Below are 15,800 nucleotides of genomic sequence, written 5' to 3'. Positions count from 1 at the left end.
AAACTTAGGAAGCTGTTAAGTCAGCCGGAGTTTCTCCTGGGTAGCGGCAGGCCTGCCTGTGCGGTAAGGGGGCTGGGGGGCGCGGGCGGGTGCTGCGGGCGGCAGGGCCGTGTCCCGGGGCTGGGGGAGCACAAACTCGGCCCGAGGCCCGGGGCGCCCCTCCGGCGCGACCCCGAGTGCCTCTGGTGCCCGCCGGCACCGGCGCTGCCCCGCGGTGGGGGCGGGCCCAGGCTCCCACCGGCACTGCGGGGGCCCCGGGGCGGTGCTCCCCGCCGGGACCGGGACCGGGGCCGGGCAGCCGCCAGCCCCGCCCCGCGCCGTGCCGTGCCAGTACCGCCGGCAGCCTCCCGGGATGGGGCCGCGCTGGGCGCTGCTGGCCGCGCTGCTCCACGCCGCGGGCGGCCGGGTGAGTGCGGGGCTGGGGGCAGGGGGGCCGCTCCGGCTGCACCGGCTGCGCGGGGTCCGGCGCCTGCCGTGGTGCGGCAGCCCCCCGCCGTGGCGCTTGCGGGGGGGCGCAGCCCGTGGGCGCCGTTTCGCTGTTGCCGTCGCGGTCCCTCGGACCACCCGCCCGCTCCTGGCTGCGCTGAGCTCGGAGCGGCGCTCGCAGCAGCCTCGAGTCCCGCTCCTGGACTTGTTCACAGCGCACCGGGCTCCCTGCGGCTATGCCGTTGTTATTTCCTGCCTTCCCAAAGCGATGACTAACCGTTTTTCCTGGATTTTCACTGGAAATGGGTTCGCTTTTCAGGCTTGTTTGAATATTTGCAAAAAACTGTGAGTGGCCCGGCAAGCGCACGATGTAAATCCGCGTGTATTTTACACCGTTGTCTAAACAGGAAGAGCTTGTTGTGCCCTGGTGGTTCCCTAAACTACCTTATTTACATAGAAAAGCCCTTTAATTCACATCGAAGACCTGATGCGTTGCAGCTGCGACTGTTCTCTTTTGTATCCAGCTGTGCCACTCCTTGGCAATGAATGCTTTTAACTGTTTAAACCAAAGAGCTTGATGGGATCTATTTGACTTTGATGTATGCTGTACTGGTATAGTGATAGTATTTTTCTATCTGATTTTAAAGTGTCCTGGCTTGTGAAGATTAATATGGAAATGCTGCTGAGATGTACAGGTTGTTGCCTTTTCGTAGGATGTGTATGTTATTTACAAGTTTATTTAATCTTATTAATTTAGCCTTGATAAGGCAAAAAGGTTCAGTGAAACCAGATGAGGATGTCAGAATGTGTATTGAACCTGGAATTATGTAGTGGTCAAGGAGCACTGGGTGCTATAGCAGGCTGATACTACGTTAAAGTAATTCTTTTAACTGCTTCTCACTAATTTTTGATTCAGCCCTGGTTTTTGTAAGGTGATAGTATTTTGAACCTGATTTACTGAACACCTTGGAGTGGGTAGGGTAGTACAGATAAAGAAGGGAGAATCTCAGAATTGTAGCAGATCTTACCACCAGAATTTAAGTGTGAAGTTTTGTCATGCTTCTTGCTGAACAAAGGGCTTGGATTGGAAAGGATTTAACTCTCCTTTCACCCTAAATGTGCCCGTAAAATTGTGACAGGCTGGGAGTAGTTGAGACCTGAACTACCTTATCAATAGGTAGAGCCAGGTTGGTGCATTGGCTCAAGCTCTTCCAATTTGGAAGAAGTCTGAATCCAGACCTTGTGTTGTAGTTCGTGACATGGGCTCAGCTCTGGTGCTGACTGGGGTCTCGGTTGTGGTTGGTCTCTGTACAACTGGGGACACCCCCCCACCCCGCAGGCCCTTTCCCTTTACTAGTGCTGCTCCACACAGCACAGGTACAGCTGCAGGCTTGAAAATCATGAGATACAGGCATCTTCTCCACTCCTTTTATCTTCCAGGGGTAGGATATAGGGAATCTTGGAAACATTGTACTTGTGCCTGCGTAGAGTTGTACTAACCTCTCAGCTGCGTGGAGAGTGCTGTTAGCCCACTCCTCCCCAGTGACAAATCAGGTCACCTATATACTGGGTGTCTGTAGTGCAGATGGGAAAACCGATTCAAACAATTCAGGCACTCTGGAGAGAGAGTCTTGAGTCATTGACTTTTTGCATCTAACTTCTTAGTTATTGCTCAATACACAGGCATTGCAGAAATCTCCCTAGTGAGTTGTGTAGTCAAAGGCAAGCATAGTTCACTAGTTTCTGTGTCAAAATAGATTGCTTAATTTGATTAATGGGTATACAGCTAGACTAAACTTCATGTTTAATAATGTTTGTGCTTCTGCTGCTAGATAGATATGGCATTATACTTCTACTTGTACCTGTCAAATTAGATGGAGTCTTACAAAGTCTTCATTTTGTTTGTGTAAATACCCTAAAAGTCTGCTGCCCTTAGACACTACTGCCTAATCTGACAAGTTCTAAGGGTGTAAGAACAAAAGAAGCAACATCAGGTTAGTTTCCCTTCAGACAATCTGCTAACAGAACACAGAATCAATAAAAGCAGAAGGCAAAATAAGGACTTAAGAGAGATACAAACAGTAACAAAATGCAAGGCTTGTGGAATAGAATCTGGCCCTACTCATCAGTCTTTCAGCCCAAAGTGGCCAACGGATCTGCATGCCAGATACAAACATTGTACTGCCCAACTCAGCCCGTCGAATTGGTGAGATGGCTAGAAAAACTGGGGTTGTCGTGTAGCCAAGAAATTTAGGAAAGTTTTATACTTAGGAGGCCTGCAATTCCTCTGACAGAGTAGGAGATTTTACTGCTGGCCTTGACAGCTTTGATTAAACTAGTTTACATTGGAAGTAACTACTAAAAGTAATGGCATCCTTTCAGTGCAAACAAAGCTGAGCTCATGTGTGTATAGAAATTGTATCTATGTGAGTTACAACTCCCTTTTAGTTTCCCATAATGTTCTTTGAGGACAGTTGGCAAGAAATTGTCAGTTGTATGTTACTGAGAGCCACAGATCATCAGATAAAATTTCAGGGAGATTCTATCAGACAGTAGAGAGATCCTTTGAAGCACAACTTAAGAGAAATAGATGTGAACCCATCAACCGACAGGTTTTCCTGTGTCTTTAACTCACAGGGCAGTATTTACAGCAGGTAATGCAGAAGATAAGAGCATTTTTTGCCAGGAAGCCTCACCAGCAGGGTAATATGTGATGCGGTTTATTTTATTTCTCCACATTTTTTTTTCTGTGTCTGCTCTTGCAGTGAAGTTTTACATTTGAAAAAAAACTCTCCAGTATTTGTTTTAATGAAGTTGATCATAGTGACTACAAAAATGTGATGACAACACCTGATCTTTTTTAATAAACAAGAAAGTAACTTAAAAATACTTCTGATGAGAGCAGAGCCTCTTGCTTTTACTTCAAAGTCTTCAGTCCTCATGCAAGCCCCCTTTAAGTAAGCCTTTTTAACTGGAAAGCAAAAATGGAGGCCAAAGTAGATTTTGGAGGTATTTGAGGCTGCAGCATGTTTCCTGCAAACCTGGCTTTCTTCTCATCAAAAGACAAAGAGCAGAATTTGAAAACTGCACTTTGTGCTTGGCAGCTCTTTCTTATTTCACCTGCTCTAGTGTTTAAGGAGAATTTTTTTTTCCATCCTTCCCCACTCCATCACAGTTTCTAGCCTGTTAAAGGCATCTTTACAAAGTTCGTTCTTCAGTTTGCAACTTGACTGTTTCTCATTGATCGGGCTGTGAGAGAATGGGGCTGGTACTAGTGAAACCTGTCCCCAGTTCCCCAGTCTAGTCCTGAGCTCAACTGACGGATCAGGAGAGACCAGAATTGTCCTGATGGCTGGTCAGCGTTACCGGCTTTCACAGCGTTTTAAATAGAGGCTGTGAAACTCCTACTTAAATGGTTTCTTTCCTTTTTTCTTTTCTGGGATAAATATTGAAACTCAAGAATGCCTTTCTCTGCCTTCACATTCTCAGGAAAGGTTCTTTTAGACACTGACCATTGAGTAGATGGGCAAAATCCTTTTTTTTATACAGCTAGGTAAAAAGTAAAGTATTTCAACAAGCTGCATAAGAAATGTTGGGTTCCCTTTAAGCAGTTGTTGAGAGTGGGAAGTGTTACTCTCCTTTGTCCGTAATATGAAGACACAATAGATAATCAACATGTTTTTTCAGTAAGGAGGAAGGATATTTTCATTACCGGCGTCTCAAGAGCATGTTCCTGTTTTGATTTCTCTTTTTAGTAATACTTTTTTAAAGTACTTCTCTAAATGTGTGTAGATTATACATTGAGCGGTCTTTTCAGACTGCAGAAGGCTGAGCAGCGTCACATACTTTTTGAACAGCATCTTTCTGATCTAGCAGGAAACTCCTACGCTTGTACTATCTAACATTAGCCTTTTTCTTTTGAGTGACTACATTTTTCCCTTTGAAAATGAATAGCAGGTCCTCCAATATTTTGACACTTGTTCATTGAAATCATTGAGCTGTGCTGATCCGCGTGAGCTGAAAATAAGGTACATTGTATTTTGTGACTATTTCTTGCACATTTGACCTGCCATGATAGGTAGCGTTTTTTATTTCTAATTATGTTTTGCAGCCAGTTGCTCCTTTTCAGAAGCAGCAGTGCAGTTTTTGGAGGCATCATTTTCAAAACATCAAGGCCTTTCTCATTCAGAAAGGAATCACAGAGTATCTGGAATGAGAAAAGCCTTTTTTCCTTTCCTTTGGTGAAACAGTTCTAATAGTGCAGGTCCTCTGACTGAAGGGGTGAGTTATCTTACCTGGATAGCACATGGGTGTAAGTGAGGACGTAATGAACATAAGCACAGTAGAGAATGGAGCATAGTGCCCTGTGGCCTTTCGTGGCACCCACTGATGGAAACAGAAAGATTCCTTCAAGCACTGCAGTAGTGCTGGACCTGCAGCTCCCTTGTCCACCAGCTCAAGAGGCCTGAGGGAATTAAGGAGCAAAGTCAATCTTCTAGTTTCAGATGGGGCTCGAAATATGTATAGGGAGTAGACCTACTAAGAAAGAAGGTACGTAGCCACTTCCAGAACATGCTTCTCCCCACAAACCCACAAGTAGGAATTTACATTTCACTAGTGTTTTGTCAAGGGTTTGAATCATGGCAAATGAGAATAGGTACTTAGTCCTTTGGTTTAGGGGATGCTGTGGTGACCAGGTGTGATCCCATAGTTCCATTGCATTCTTTTGAACATAAAACCTGGAGAAATCACCTGTTCGTTGTGACAGATCTTTGGAAAACAGAGGAATCTGTAAATGGTCTCAAGTAGCTTATAAGCTGTGCATTCTCCTTCAGTTTATGGCGTCTGCTGCTTTCTGTTTCATCAGGCTTACATCACTGCCTGGGAAAGGAAGGTGGTCGGAACTGCACTGATCTTTAAGTGTTTGTCTCTTTTTGAATCTCTACAGTTTGAATGGACTTGTGGTTCATGATCTTCCATTAATTTCTCCTAGGAATATTCATTGCCTTATACACCACAGTTTGCAAAATGCAAAGATCCCAGCACGGAATTCTATGAGGAAGAACTTAATAAATGTTGCAGCCAGTGCCCTCCAGGTAGGTTATAATTCAAATTATTACTTTACACAGCCAAATTCAGTCAGTTTTCAGGTAAGCATAGCACCTTTTGATTACTTATACATCGGAAGAACATTGGATTTTTGCTGCTGTAATGCACTCTAGCTGGAAGACAATGAAATGCTGTGAACGTAAAACCCATCTGCAAAAGAGACACGTTGTTCACCAGAACTGGAATTCTCGTACAGGGTTCACCTGGCCAGGGCTTATCAGGAGGCAGGCTGCTGAGCTTTTGTAAGCCCAGCTTTGCTTGGTATTTTGAGTAAAGTATTTGTAAGTCAACATTGGGGTGGGAGCAACAGCTTGCTAAGGGTATTGCAAAAATTCGACAACATGTGTCAGACCCAAGCCCACTAATAAGAAAAACGTTGTAAAACAGGACATGAGGTAGAGCTTAGTTTCTGTACTTTGATAATACCACTCATATAGGGGGGCTTTCCATTGGAGAGCTTAATCTATAATAGCTCATTAAAGGAGTTTTGTTGTCTTTTACTGTAAATCAGACACTGCAGAATCAGAGACTGGGTGCAAGAATACAGAAACTGTCTGCTTTGAGGTGTCATGTCTTACACTCCAGTGGTAATTATTAGTGATCTTTTGTTATCAAAAGTTGATGACAACCGAAATGTGGTTGTGTGGGTTGGCTTTTCTTGGGGCAGTAATGCTGTTTGGATATTTTGCTAACAGAGTTTTTGCAATGAGTTGTCATTATATTACTAGATTAGACACAGCAAAAATCTGCCTTTTTTTCTTATTACATGCTGAGCAAGCAAAATTTGTCTCCATAAATGCTGAGTTTCTGTCAGAGAGATCCGGAAGTTTAAGCAGGAAATCAGTATGTGCTGAAGCAGTCACAGTTGTCTGAATTAACCAAAAATGTCTAGATAGACCTGTCAAACTTCCTTTGTTAAAAACACAACAGATGAAAGATGGTAATTCATAGGTAAAACCTTTTTCTGTTGTGGTCTGTACTGTTCTGTCTATTCCTTCTTAATTTTATTTTTTAGAATAACAAACTCTGGACAACAAGTTGTTTAGACAACAAGTCTAAAATCATTATTTTCATTGTGAATTCAAATTTTTTTACTGTAATTTATGAAAAATTGAAGCCTAAATCATTAGCAGGATGTGGGAGGCAGAATTTTAAGCTTCAAGTAAGTACACGGAAAAACAAAGTCTTTGGAAATAATTCCTATGGCTCGCCTCCGGGGATCATTCTTTTGCAGAACAGAGATTCTCCAAGCAGCTCCAAAAAATTTAAGTGTTACTCCTGCTTTCTGAGTATATTTTCCAGGATATTTCTGTACAGGATATGAGACATTGACTTTTATCTTCCTCCTTTCAAGCAAGGGGGAAATGGCAACTGAGGTGTTTCCCTTTCTCCAAAATGGGTATGTTGGAGCTCATATTTACTTATTCCCACCACTGCACTGAACTCTGTTGTTGGTGAGAAGCATTGGAGAAACTACCTTTGATAGCTTTTGATTTTGTCTGGAATGCCAGTAGCTTTGGAAACTGACTGCTTTGCTGTGTTAGGGTTGGCTGAAGAGCTGAAGGAAAATGAGTGAGCTCACGTCCCTTCGGTAATGACAAGTGGTGAACTTCTAATTCAGGTCTGTTTGTGATAACACTTTATTAAGCCTTCTTCACTCGCTGCCTGTAAAGGTAGTAAGGGCCTCACCCAGACACATCATTCTGCCACATGCCAGACTTTTGGCGTGAAAAGCCATCCTCTGTGTCGCCACAAAACACAGCTTCTAGGAGGGTAAAAAGTTTGGTTTATGTACCATGGTGGCTGCATCAAAGTGTATGTTGAGGGGTTTTGTTAAGGATTGAGGCTGCCTGGTTTTGAACATGTCTGGAATTCACTGAACTGAATGTAGGAAAAGGGGGTCAAACCAGAACAACATAAATCAGAGTTTCCCTGTATATACATGCAGTCCTCCTTGAAGTCAGTACGTACTTGGTGTACATTACCAATCTGATAGTGGCAGTGAAGGGAAGGGGTTTCTACAGCTAAGAATGAAACTTAACCTTAAACAATTCCTAGTGATCTTTTCCAATGAGAGGCTTTCTGATTTTTTTTTTTTGTTTGTTTTGTTTTGTTTTTGTTTTTTTAATAGGTGAATACAAGACTGAGAGCTGCAGTCACACTGTGGACACAAAGTGCAGTCCCTGTAGCCCTAACACATACACAGCAATCTGGAATCGGTCTCCGCAGTGCTTTGCCTGCTCGCCACCCTGCAGGAAAGGTAGGCTTGGGTGGCTAAAGAGGCATTTGTGACTTTAACAGCCTGCTCAGGCTGGGCTTGGTTTAACTTAGTCTTTTCTCCCTAAGAGAACGAGGTGCTTTTGTCTGTCACTCGTGTAGTCCCATTCTCATGCTGTTGGTACTGGTAAGATCTGTGGAAAAGAATCAGGGAAAAGCCTTGCAGGCAGCCCTGCCCCATTTTCTTTCTAAGTCCTAAAAATGTGACACCAATCTTACATTCTTGGGAACTAAGGCACTGCATCGCTAAAATGGATCCAGATTTCATCAGCAGAGTAACTTCCTGCTTATACTTTCCAGCCCAGGGAGCTTAAGACCTGACTTGCACAGAGGTGAATGCGTAATTACATTCCAGCATCCAGTCATCTCAGTTTGTCTGCTGAACTGACAACAGCCAGCACTAGTTGTGATAGTTCTATATTATTTTTATTTCTTTTGCAAAGCAGCATAGTCAGTGAGAGCATGCTGGATGAGTTTGTTAAAGCAGCAAAACAATAAATAAGGTTGTACCAATGTCTGTAGATCAGTCTAATGGATCACATGCATTAACAAATTCAGTCACACTGTTGCCCACCATTTCTAACAGAAACTGGTGTAGAAAATTATCTACTTGACTCATTGGCAAGTAAGTTTTAAGGATACAGTCTTTATCTTTGGTCTCATCTAAATAGATAATCCTATAAAACTGGTTAATTACAGTATGAAAATGTCTGTAATAAGGTCCCAATCACTTTGGATACAGTTGCACGATCTGCATAGACTGCAGATCTTGGTGTGGCCCCCAGATACTGCAGTGATGAACACAGGTAACACAAATTTGCATATTTATGGTTATGATACAATATAATGCAACTATAGGTACAGAGTTTCAAATGTGCATTCTATAGATGCAAATTTCTCCTTTCCTAGAGCGAGTGAGAGAGAGATAGAGTAAACTCTTCTGAAAATGTAGGTTTTGGGGCATATAATGTATTTGTTTTACGATGGTATACTAGCCAGAAGCTGCAAAATTGTCTTCAGTTTATGGTACGTGAACATCACCTCATATTAACTTGAAATGTTGCAGGCTATGATTTTATATGTTGCTAATGATATCTTCCCTTATTTTTGTTTTACAAACAGGATTTGTGCAGAATCAGACATGCACTAAATCACAGGACAGAATCTGTAGCTGCCCACCCAATGAGTACTGCATTTCGAAAATATTTGGGTACTGCGAAATCTGTAAAGTGCATAAAAAATGTGGAAAAGGTTACAGAGTTTCCAGAAGAGGTAATTTAATTCTCTACACACACAAAATAGTTTTACTCTATGAAGAGGGTTATTTTTTTTTGCATAAATATTTCTGAACCTGTCTCCAACTCAGTAATTTACAGGAATATGGCCTTTTAATTCCTTAGAGTTATGCATTCTTTTTAGTGCAAGCATTATCTTAGCAAGTAGGCAGTAATTAGAGCAACAGTATTCTCAAGAGGTATATCCAAAGGGACAAGAAGTTGCTATCTGTTACTACCATATATCATAAAGTTCCCCGATCCAACTTAATCTTCCTTTGTTTTGCTCTACTGTGTGATTTATTCTATAAAGATACTCAGACTCAAAACCACTTAATTCCTCCTGAAATCCTTGAAACAGAGCTTCACTTTGAATTTTGGTTATGGTAAATAATGATGACTATGCTGTCCTGCAGAATTAATCTGTTTTTATTAGATGGTGAAATTCACCGCTCTGATAATGTAGCTGTCTCAAGATGATGAATATAATTCAAAAAGGTGGAACACTGAGTATTTTTAAGAAACTAAGAATCATTTGAAAAGATACAGAGCTCCAACAGAATGGAGTAGGTGGTCAGTCTGCCAGGGACCAGTGGAAAAGCTCAGCTTTGTCTGCAGTACCATATTTTAACCTTTTGATGGGTTTTTATAGTCTTTGAAAAAGACTGACTACGATGGGCACGAAACTAACAGCCAGTGAATCTTCTGATTTGTGTTTGGGTGGGTGTTTCAGATTAATCTCTACAGTTAAAGACTGTATTTTTGTCTGCTGTCTCTGTATCACTTCCAGGATCTGTACTGCCGACCTTGATTATTCATTTTTGTTTCTCACTAGATGACTAACGGGAGTTTTTCTGTTTGTTTAAAGGGACAGATAGCACAGATACAGAATGCAAACCTTGTCCTCCTGGCACTTTTTCACGTGAGGAATCTTACGATACCAGCTGTATACCACATACAGTGTGAGCCGGTGTTTCTGTCTAATAGCAACCTCAACTGTGCACAGGGCTGATTTCTTTCCTAACTTCTCTTTTTGTTTCTTGCAGTTGTAAATCAGTGGCTATTCCTGGAAACAGCGTGAATGACACTGTTTGCAGTGACTCAAGAAAAGCGGTTGCCACTGTTCTACCTCACACTGTTTTGAACCTGCTCCTGACACAAAGCTTGCCTTCCAACAAACCTGAAAAAATAACTCGACCTGTCACTTCAAACTCTGTGACTGACGTGTCTTACATCATCGGTGAGCTGTTAACTCATTTAAAGTTACTTCTGTCTGGCTAGGAAGCAAGTTTGTATTTACTGTTCAGCTTCTTTCTAGGACCAACGACCTGTACTCAGAGCTGCAGAAGAGCTGAATTAATTCAGTATGACACTGCTCGTAGTGAGTGGCGCAGTACTTACCTGTGCATCTGCGCTACCCAAGAGACTTTGTAATGCTGGAAATAGTTCTAAAAAGCCCCAAACTAGATTATACAAAGCATTTCCTGAGAACTGCTACTGTGAAGGAGCTGGTAGAAAAAGGTGTATCTTAGGTTCTGGACTGAGGCAAACCTGACTTCTTAAACTGCCTGGTGAGAAGTCTGGAGATTTCTGGCAGCCTTTCCCAAGACAGGAGGTCCTTGTGGCATTCGCAGGTGTGGATGCGTTCTCTCCTGTTCACAACCTGTCCGGAAGGCATGTATGTTTAGGAGCATTCTGGGCTGCCTGGCCGTGTGTTTAACAAACTGTTGCTAGCCTAGAGACATGTTTTGTGACCGAGGCCAAAAGTCTGTCCTGACTTCTCCGGAAAGGAAAATTCGATTTTATGAAGTGGTGGAGACTGAAATGAGATGTTGGTATCTGACAACAGAGGCATCAAATGTGAATGTCAAACACCACTGGTATTTGTAGATTTAGCTTTTGTAGCCGTGGACAGAAGCTACAAAACTACCTCTTTCTAATTAGATACTTTATCAGATCCACCTGCTAAATAATATATCTTTTTTATTTATTTCAGGATCAGTAGCAGGGCCGTTGTTATTGGTCCTGATAATTGCTATCTTGGGGCATTGTGTAGTCTCCAAAAAAAAAGGTAAGATTCATGAATTGAAAACAAGCAGATCTGTAAATACGGGAAAGAGTGTCACCTGATTTTGTATGGATTTGAGCCTAGTGGTTGACTACCATTACTGTCTTAGAAGATGCTAGCTCTCTGAAGCTTTTCTCATGGCTGTCTATGGATGAAGTATAACAAATGTGGAGATTCTTTGGTGTCTAATAATGTATGAGTTAGTTTATTTTCCTTTCAAGTGGATAAGGCGATGATTTACAGGTTTCTGCCTCACTAGCTGGCAACCTGTAGCTCTGTGAAACCGTGCGGAGCGTTTGACACCGTTCCTCTAGTATACTGGGACGAAATTGGCAAGAAGCTTCAAAGGTCAATAGAAGAGAGACTAAGAGAAAACTCAGGCAAATCAGCTTGAACACATAAGCTTTGCAGCTACAGAAAAGTAGAATTAAATACTCCAGGAATTCAATATGTATTTAGAATAAAAGTATCTTTATTGAATCACATGGGGTGAAATTAATCTCAGTACAGGGATACAGTAAGGGAAATGTCCCATTCAAATCTCTCTTGTTCCTCTGATTTTAGACAATTGTCCAAACATACAACATCCTAGTGGAGCTGGACAGCTGTGCAACAGCTGTACTCCTACTGGAGATTGTTAAATATTTTGTACTTCATCATTTAAATATTAGACATTATCAAATGTTATCATTAAACAGTGATGACCATAGTTTATTGTCATCAATGCTTTTTCTCACTTACTAATTCATGTAGAGCGTCCTCTTTGCTTGCTGGCTAAATTTAAGTCACAGTTATGAAATCAATACAATATAGCTTTCAACATTTTCAAACACTGTGTAATAAACGTACATTTGGAGTTTATTTGAGGAGCAGAGGATGAGAGTAGAGACAGTAGAGATTTTGCAACAGAAACAAATTTAGGTGCTAATAAACTTTTTCCTCACTTGCAGCCCTTGTATACTCTCCACCGACCACAGCAGCAGATTCGGTGAGTGTCACTCCTTCCTTTCCATCTTTTCTATTTCTTTAGAAGTTAACACAGAAATCATGCAGTCTTACCTAAGCAGAAGAAAACAGCAGAAAGGCAACTGGAGTGAGAATGAGGTGGTCTGGTCCCCAAGGTAGAGTGTAAGATAACTTACATAACGCACAAAATGCACCAGCCTCGCTTGACATTAGGCTGTGTCAGCAACAAAGCACAGCTGCGGTTCAGCAGAGCAGCCTATAGATCCTCTGTTCCCTGGGCAATCAGTGTCAAACTGTAGGTGCCTTCAGGAGACAGGCTCATTTTGTTGAACGCCTGATGAGCTGGTATGAATTTTACTTAGTCATCACTATGCAAATGGCCATTACCAGTGGTTCCTTTAGCTGGCTAAGTACTGACCAGCTCTTTGTTAGTGTTTGTTAAAAAGATTAACATTTTGCATTTTTCTGCAAATGTTCCAGCCTTTTTCCGCTACAGAAAAGCAGTGTGACAAAACCCCAAGAAATACAGGATCACAAAACTCCAGCAGTTCTGAACAGGAGGAACAGCATCTCTTGGAAACTTCTGGGTCCAGCAGTAGCGCCCTGAATCGTCCAACTGGATCTGCAAGAGTCAGTGTAGTAAATAACAAGAACAATGAAAAGAAAAAAACAGAAGAATTTCAGCAGCAACACTCAGCTGCAGAAGGGTGTAAGCTTCACAGTGGAGACAGACACCACTCTGCGAGTTCAGGTAAGAATGTATCAGAATGATCAAGAACCCCTTGACATTTGATTATTGATTCTGAGTCTTTTTAGCAGAAGTTTAAGTGGCAGGATAAAACATCAGACTCACGTTCAGCAGAGAGTATTTTGTAACTTCTGAAAACAAGAAGCGATTGATTTTAGCTGTCAGCCTCAGACAGTAAAGCGTGTGTGCTCAGTGGAGAAGTTATTTGCAGCCTAGGGGATTGGTGCGGTGGTGTAGGCGCTTACCTGTGAGTGGAGTAAGAGCCAAAGGGAGCAGTAAGAAAAGAACATTGTCAAAAGCATCTGAGATGGCAACAGATGGGTAGGGAGTTGGCTGTGATCCAGGGCTCTGTATGTATGTATTTATTTATGGGATGACATGTGGATTTTATGGTACAAAAAAAACCCTAAAATGTTATAGAACCAACTCCACCAGCTTGCCTAAATTAAGTGAAGCAAGACGATGTTTAGTGTCTATTTTAGCTTGAAGTCAAAGCACTGGATAAAGAATCCAGCTGTCCTGTTTTGGGTTTCATTCTTCTGTGTTTAATGTGTTTTCCGTTTATTTGACAGAACATTCTGGTAACGGAGGAACGCAGGTGAATGTGACTTGTATTGTTAAAGTATGTAGTCCAGACTGCAATTCCCAGTTCCCAGAACAGACGAGTTCAACAAGCATGGATTATGGAAATGCTCCCTCTTATTCCCCAACAGGGGAAGAAATTCCCCTTTCCAAAGAAGAAAACCCCTTGAAAAAAGAAACTGAAATTCAGATCTCAGTAGAAAATGAGGACAATTTACTTCAAGACTGACTTCCAGAAGAAATGAAGCTTCCCCTGGGTATTCAAGATGTGGGGATGAAAACCAGTTAAAGGAAATTACAGATCGTATGCTGATCGACTGATAAAATTAATCAAACAACCCATTATCTTCTAAAATAAACGTTGTTAAATGTAGCATTGTTAGAGAGACTTGAAATTTTAGGCCAATATAGACATTAATGCTTCTGGGGTTTTTAATCTTTTTTTGTCAGCTTTGAGAGTCAAAGGATGATCTTTGCAGTTTACAAAAATTTTCTTTTAAACTGAATGGCCAGCTTCTCCCTTTCTTCTGTGATACCCTACCAGAGATCCTTACCAGATTTGAAAAGGAACATTTTTCTAACTTCATGCCATTGATTTTTTTTTCTCCTGAGACTTCCTGTGATGGTAATTTGGGTTCAGGTATGCCACCTGTCAAGAACATGGCTGTGACCAGCACTTCCAAGAGACTGGAGTTAAATCTTCATTCATTCAATGCTAATGAATTATCCATTTGATTTTAATTTTCAGACTATTGCATTCAGTTTCCTATCACGTATCTTCACGGACATACTTCCACTCATCCTCCTGGATATTTCTTTTGTTATTACAGTTTGCTTTTGCTCATTTTTGGATCAAACTTGTCAAATCCACATTAAGTATATCAAGGAGTGAAATCTTTTGCAGGAGCTTTTTAAACTAGATTACAACAATAGCATTTTATTAGCTGTACATACTTCATTTTATTTTAGAAAATCTGTATTAAGTAGTCGCCCTCTTGGAGTAGGAGGTAGATACCTTTTGATTGACAGCTCTAAAGTTTGTCATCTTTGTGTCCTGGTTGATTTAATATGGTTCCCTGATTGATTCTGACCTCTTTTTTGAGGTTAACCATAAACCCAAAATATTTTTGCCTATGTTCCAGTGAATATTAGAGAAGGCTTATGTGAGTATGTGTGCCAGAGAGCTCATGCCCGCTGACCTCACGAAAAGGACACGCTCCTGACATGGCACAGCATGATCTGTAAGGAGGGGAATTGACTCAAACCTCAGAACCAGAAAATCCTGTTCTCCTTCGCTCCTTGCTTGACACTGAAGATCCAGCCACCTCTTACAGAAAATTATTAGAGGTTTTCCTTGAATCAGAGTGGGAATCTTTTGGGTTTGGATGTCAGTTTTTAGGATCCCATTTCCTGTAATTATATTTTATATACGTGACTTAACCGACAGTTGCGGTGTCTGTATTCAACCACAGTGTGCAGTAGGGTGTCTGAATTACAATTGAGTGAAGTCCTACAGTAGGCATAACTTTTTTCTTTTATGCCATAAAAACATACTGTTGGACTAGATGCTTGCTGTACATCCCTTCCAGCCGAACTGTTCTATTCTACAAGAGACACCAAGTGCAGTAGTTATTTCTGAGGCCTTAGACTGAAAAAGGCATTTTGGAATAGCATTTATTCTGCAACTACAGAAGATATACAGATTTTTAAAATACAGAGTTTAAACTGCCACAGGACCTATGAGTTTTACTAATATTATTTCTGGAACAGAACCGACAATCAGGTCTTTAATTCTGCTGTGAAGGAACCTCTCACAACTGTATATTAAAACTTGCACTTGAAGGCAATTTTCAGAAAAAAAACTTTGAAAATGGCCACACTGAAACCATTACAGAACTGAAGGATTTAGGCAAGAAAACCTAATTTGTAGAGTGCTTTGAATCCCTTGCGCTGCAGCGGGTATGGCCATGCCCACCAGCTCCCTGTACGGGGACCGCGCTGGAGTAAGAGTGGAAGATTTTTGAGTAAGTTTTAAAAACAGTAAAAGGAAGATCTTGTTACAGCAGTTAATTTACTGGGTTCTCAAATTACAGAGCTGTGTGACAGAAGGAAAATCCAAGTTTTATGTTGAAGTAGGAAGAATGTGCTTGTGAAAAAAAAAAAACCCACAAAAAAACCCAGCCTCTCTTTTTGTAATTACGTGTATCTGCAAGTTTCCCGACATCTTTATTAAAACCTCTAATTTCTGGAATGGGTTCTTTAATTCCACAGGTTGACCTGCTGCTTTCCGAAGGCCCTTCCCTGTGGTGTCAGATGCCGCCCGGCCCGGCGCGGCGGCCGCTCCCGCCTC

At 41.7% G+C, this 15,800-nt stretch overlaps 1 protein-coding gene across 1 annotated transcript; it reads left to right on the top strand.

Moving 5' to 3' along the window:
* Nucleotides 1-277: 277 nt before the first annotated feature.
* On the top strand, nucleotides 278-15,701 carry TNFRSF1B (TNF receptor superfamily member 1B). Its single transcript, XM_055798778.1, has 10 exons — nucleotides 278-406; nucleotides 5,420-5,522; nucleotides 7,667-7,795; nucleotides 8,935-9,084; nucleotides 9,955-10,048; nucleotides 10,133-10,326; nucleotides 11,083-11,157; nucleotides 12,105-12,142; nucleotides 12,601-12,871; nucleotides 13,441-15,701. The coding sequence occupies exons 1-10, from the start codon at nucleotides 353-355 to the stop codon at nucleotides 13,677-13,679; spliced, it is 1,347 nt and encodes a 448-aa protein (XP_055654753.1). The 5' UTR covers nucleotides 278-352; the 3' UTR covers nucleotides 13,680-15,701.
* The last annotated feature ends 99 nt before the right edge of the window (nucleotides 15,702-15,800 follow it).

Source organism: Falco peregrinus, chromosome 3 (genome assembly GCF_023634155.1).
Source record: "Falco peregrinus isolate bFalPer1 chromosome 3, bFalPer1.pri, whole genome shotgun sequence".
Taxonomy (NCBI): Eukaryota; Metazoa; Chordata; class Aves; order Falconiformes; family Falconidae; genus Falco; species Falco peregrinus.
The sequence above is the reverse complement of the archived record's forward strand: the minus strand, read 5'-3'. Positions and strand labels throughout refer to the sequence as shown.

Bases quoted from the DNA above. Each gene is read 5' to 3' on its own strand.
- TNFRSF1B (XM_055798778.1), top strand. From the start codon at position 353: ATGGGGCCGCGCTGGGCGCTGCTGGCCGCGCTGCTCCACGCCGCGGGC. The intron at 7,796-8,934 runs GTAGGCTTGGGT...TTTTACAAACAG, and splicing joins CTCGCCACCCTGCAGGAAAG to GATTTGTGCAGAATCAGACA. The intron at 12,872-13,440 runs GTAAGAATGTAT...TTTATTTGACAG, and splicing joins ACACCACTCTGCGAGTTCAG to AACATTCTGGTAACGGAGGA.